Source organism: Eimeria necatrix, genomic scaffold (assembly GCF_000499385.1).
Source record: "Eimeria necatrix Houghton genomic scaffold, Enh_scaff1765, whole genome shotgun sequence".
Classification (NCBI taxonomy): Eukaryota; Apicomplexa; class Conoidasida; order Eucoccidiorida; family Eimeriidae; genus Eimeria; species Eimeria necatrix.
Genome location: NW_013652435.1, coordinates 1 through 4,981, shown reverse-complemented (window position 1 = coordinate 4,981; position 4,981 = coordinate 1). Strand labels below are relative to the sequence as shown.

The following is a 4,981-nucleotide window of genomic DNA, read 5'->3' as shown; positions in this document are numbered from 1 at the left end:
CAGCAGCAGCAGCAGCAGCAGCAGCAGCAGCAGATACATTGATGCGCAGCACGGGGCCATTTATGAGACACCGCTTTCGCCCTTCTGGAGCTTTCTCGCTCCGTGCTGGTGCCACAGACTAGCTAGCCACTAGTCACTAGCTAGCTAGCCAGCTAGCTAGCCAGCTAGTCAGCTAGCTAGCCAGCCTGCTGGCTAGCTAGCTAGCCAGCTAGCTAGCTAGCTAGGCCTCCCTCGCCGCTGGCGAAGGACCCCTTAGATGGGCGCCAGGAGGCGCCTTGGGCTGCAGCTGCAGCTTCTGCAGCTGCAGCTTCTGCGGCTGCAGCTGCAGCTGCAGACTAGGCAGCTGCTGCTGCTGCTGCTGCTGCTGCTGCTGCTGCTGCAGCCGCAGCTTCTGCGGTGTGCGTACAGTGCCGGGCGGTGCTGCAGCAGCAGACTGTGAGCTGCTGCTGCAGCGCACGTTCTTTTAAACCGCATTTATCCTCACTGGCCACCTCAACTGCGTTCTCTAGCTAGCTAGCTGGCTAGCTAGCCAGCTAGCTAGCTAGCTAGCTAGCTAGCTGGCTAGGTTTTTAGCTAGCTACGGAGCTAAGTAGCTGCAGCGAGGCAGCTAGCCACGCAGCTAGTGAGCCAGTAGCAGCTAGCTGGCTAGCTAGCCAGTAGCAGCTTAGCTAGCTAGGCAGCTAGCCATTGGGAGGGCCCGGAAGTGCGGGTCTTTTAAAAGAGAGCCGCCAGAAGAACGAACCCCGCTAGGTGCTTCAGAGCTTGTCTCGCAGCAGCAGCAACAGCAGCAGCAGCAACAACAGCAGCAGCAGCAACAGCAGCAGCAACAACAGCAGCAGCAACAGCAGCAGCAACAACAGCAGCAGCAACAGCAGCAGCAGCAACAGCAGCAGCAGCAACAGCAGCAGCAGCAGCGCAGCTTGCTAGCGTTAGCTCCTAGCAGCATCTGCTGCTCGTGTGGGGCACTCAGCAAGCAGCCGCCCCACAGCCCGGGGGCGATATGGGCAGCACCGCATGCAGCTGCTGCTGCAGATAAGCTCCTCTCGAACTGCAGCAGCAGCAGCAGCAGCACTAGCAGCAGCAGCAGCAGCAGCAGGAAAAAAGCAAACTCGAGATAAATAAAATTTCCCACAGAGTCTAGTTAACAAAAAGGGCTGTGGGGCCGCCCTGGCGAGCCGCAGCAGCAACTGCTGCTGCCAGCCCGCTGCTGCAGCCAACTGCTGCTGCCAGCCCGCTGCAGCAGCCAACTGCTGCTGCTGCAAACCCTCTACCGCAGCCCTTGCTGCCGCCAACCCGCTGCAGCAGCAGCAGCTGCTGCTGGTCTGCTGCTGCACCTGCTCCAGCAGCAGCAGCACGCGGCCCGCAGCGCGGGGAGCCGCCCCGCCCCGCAGCTGCTGCTGCCGCCGCAGCAGCAGCAGCAGCTGCTGCTGCTGCTGCTGCAGTCAAGCCGCGGCCTCCTGCCCCCTGAGCTTCTGGCTGCTGAGCGCAGCAGCACGCAGCCCCACACTCACTGCGCAAACTGTGGGGCCCTTCTCGCTGCTGGGATCGGCCGATCCCCCCCCAATAAACCCTTCGCAGTTTGGGGCCCCACAAAGACACAGCATTTCTTCATACCCAGGCCCGTACGCGTAAGTCAGCGCACAGCCTGCAGCCAGCAGCAGCAAAACCGCAGCCAGCAGCAACAAAACCCAATCCAAACTGCATCCTTCAACACCAGGGGGCCCTGGGGGGCCCCGGGGGGCCCCAGGGGGGCCCAGGCGGGCTTTATGGGGCCCCAGGGGGCCCCGGGGGGCCCCAGGGGGCCCCAGGGGGCCCCAGGGGGCCCCAGGGGGGCTTTGAGGGGCCTCAGGGGGCCCCCGGGGGCCCCTGGGGGTCCCGGGGGGCCCTCAGGGTGTTTAAAGCCTTTGGTGGATTTAAAGCATTAAATGTTTTGAAGCCATAAGTGGCTTTAGAGCCTTAAAGGCTGTTAAAGCTTTAAAAGTATTTAAAACCATTAAAAGTTTAAAAGTTTTTAAAGTTTTAAATAAAGACTTTGAAAAGTGTAAAGAGTTTAAAGACTTGAAAGGTTTTAAATACTTAAAAGACCTTGAGGGCTTTATTAGGCATTTTGGGGTTTTTTGTGGGGTTTTGGAAGGCTCAAAAGGACAGAATGCATTAAAAGAGAAGGCGAAGAAGACTAAACCCTAAAAAAGGGTTTTCAGGAGGCGAAGAAGACCAAACCCTAAAAAAGGGTTTCAGGAGTTTCCGGAAACCCACCCGCGGGAATGTCCTTCTGCGCAAACACCCCCACCTGCGGCAGCGAGGGGCCCCGCCAGATTGTGGCCACGCGCACATTCGGGTTGCAGGAGTGGTTTAGAAAGCGACTCGCGTTTCCAATAAACTGCAGCAGCAGCAGCAGCAGCAGCAGCAGCAGCAGCAGCAGCAGCGGCGGCAGCAGCAGCTGAAAGCAGCCGGAGATGCACTCCGGGTTTGAAACAGACTCGCAGCAAACCCCACAGCTGTAACCCCAAAACCCCCAAAACCCCCAAACCCTCGAAAACCCTCTAAACCCTCCAAAACCCCCAAACCCTCGAAAACCCTCAAACCCTCGAAAACCCTCAAACCCTCGAAAACCCTCAAACCCTCGAAAACCCTCCAAACCCTCCAAAGCCCTCAAACCCTCCAAAGCCCTCAAACCCTCCCAAAAATCCCCAACCCTTCCCCCCAAAACAAGAAAATAAAACCCCAAAGCAAACAAACTTAAAAACAAATCGAAAAATAAATTAAATGATCACCAAGTATACAAAAAAACCAAAAAGACACCAAGTGTTCGCGACACACAAAAGCTTCAATGCAGCGAGTTGCAGCGTCATAGTTAAGACCTCATGGCCTCATTTTCAACTTTCCAGGCCGCCAAAAATACGAAAAAAGAATTCAAAATGAAACAAATAAACATTAATTCGAATAAAGCAACAAAATGAGCTTTAAATCCGCAAAAAAAGACAAAAAAATGTCCAAATTGGCTGAAAAGAGCATCAGTACAAGGAGCTGCTGCGTCATAGTTAAGCCCTAGTTCTTCCACAGCCTCATTTTCAAGCCCCCGAACCCCCAAAATAATCCAATGAAAACTCAATTTAAATAAAACAATTAAAAAACACTAAATATAAACAAGAAAACCAAAAAAGGCGTTTAAATTCGCTGACAAGAGCACCAATGCAAGGAGCAACAGCTTCATAATTGAGGCCGCGCTCCTCGCCCACGGCCTTATTTTGAACCCCCCGAGCCCCCCAAAACAGGAAAAAAAACCCCATTCAAATAGACTAATTAAAGAGGGACAAACTGAGGGACAGAATGTCGAAAAAAGGAGCGAAAGAGTGTCCAAAATGGCTGACAAGAGCGTCAATGCAGGGGGCTGCAGCGTCGTAGTTGAGGTCGCGCTCCTCCCCCACAGCCTCCATGCAGTAGTTGTGGAAGCCGCGGCGAGAGGCCTGGCGGGAGCGGCCGTCCATGGCTGCGCGAGGGAGGACTTCGCCTACGTACTGCATGATGAAGGCGCCGCGGGGAATGAACTCCTGAAAAGCCGATTTTGAGGCCCAAAAACACCACCAAAGGCCGCGCTTTTGACACAGATCGAAAGAACGCAAATCAAAGATTCAGATGGAACCAAAAGCAGAAAAAAAGGACACAAAATGAGACTTATGCGGCACGAAAAAGCCCAAGTCGAAACACTGGCAAGGCCGTGGGGGGGAGAAAGGGTTTGAATTCAAGTGAAATTGGAAAAGAAATGAATTTAATTCAAATTGAATTCAAGAACAAATTCAATTTATATTAAATTAAAAAAGAAATTAATTACATTCAAATTGAATTAAAAAAAGATGAATTTAATTCAAATTGAATTCAAAAAGAAGAGAATTAAAGTTCAAGTCCGAGAAAAGGCTGCAAGAGCTTAAAGGCAATAAACTAAAAAAAGCCAAAACCTCCATTTAGGGTTCCAAATAAAAGCAAACAAAACAAATTCACAAAAATGAATAAATAAATCCACAAGTCCATTTTATGAAGCAAACAAAACCGACAAATTCAGAAACCCTTTGGAACGGACTCTGAAAAGCTTCCCTCCGAGGGTTTAGGAGGGTTTACAGGGACTAATAAGGGTTTCCGAGGGTTTATGAGGGTTTATGAGGGTTTGTGAGGGTTTAGGGGGGTTTACGAGGGTTTAGGGTTTGCAGCGGGGTCTAGGGTTTGGCTCACAAGGGTTCGCAACTCCCAGCCCGCATGTCTCGTCTTCGCCACCGCCACGCGAAACTGCAGATCTTCAGGCAGTCTGCAGCACACGCGCCGCAACTCTGCTGCTGCTGCTGCTGCTGCTGCTGTTACCGTGCTGCTGCTGCTGCTGTTGCTGCTGCTGCTGTTACTGTGCTGCTGCTGCTGCTGTTGCTGCTGCTGCTGCAGTTCGCTGCAGGCAGACGCGCCTATCCCGTGCACTACCCCTGCCAACCCAACGCAGCCACCGCCTCACCCGCCGCCACCCCAGCTGCAGCAGCAGCTTCCACCCCGGGAACAGCCCCAGCAGCAGCAGCAGCAGCCTCAGCAGCAGCCCCAGCAGCAGCAGCAGCAGCCTCAGCAGCAGCCCCAGCAGCAGCAGCAGCAGTCCCAGCAGCCGCATCCGCAGCAGCCCCACCATCCCCAGCCCCCCATCCTCATCCTCACCACCACCCTCCCCACCCTCATCCTCACCCCCGTCCACATCAACAGCAACAGCAGCAGCAGCAGCAGCAGCAGCAGCAGCAGCAGGACCTGTTGGTGCAGAGTGTGGGGTCGCAGAGGCAGTGCGGCGAACAGCTGGCGATGGGGCGGAAAGTTTTGACGAAGGCCGCGTTGGCGCCGCCGCAGTAAATGCGGCCAGAGACGGGGTCCCGCAGCGCGTCGCAGTAGCGGGGCAGCTCGCTGCAGCAGCAGCAGCAGCAGCAGCAGCAGCAGCAGCAGCAGCAGCAGCAGCAGCGGC

At 54.5% G+C, this 4,981-nt stretch overlaps 1 protein-coding gene across 1 annotated transcript; it reads right to left on the bottom strand.

Annotated features, from left to right (window-relative positions):
- Positions 1 to 220: 220 nt before the first annotated feature.
- On the bottom strand, positions 221 to 4,923 carry ENH_00021860 (SET domain containing protein, putative; the record flags this gene model as incomplete). Its single annotated transcript, XM_013579568.1, has 6 exons — positions 221 to 391; positions 1,512 to 1,645; positions 2,257 to 2,380; positions 3,372 to 3,551; positions 4,228 to 4,432; positions 4,774 to 4,923. Coding segments are annotated over 6 exons (964 nt in total), but the record flags the coding sequence as incomplete, so codon positions are not given.
- Between the last annotated feature and the right edge of the window lie 58 nt (positions 4,924 to 4,981).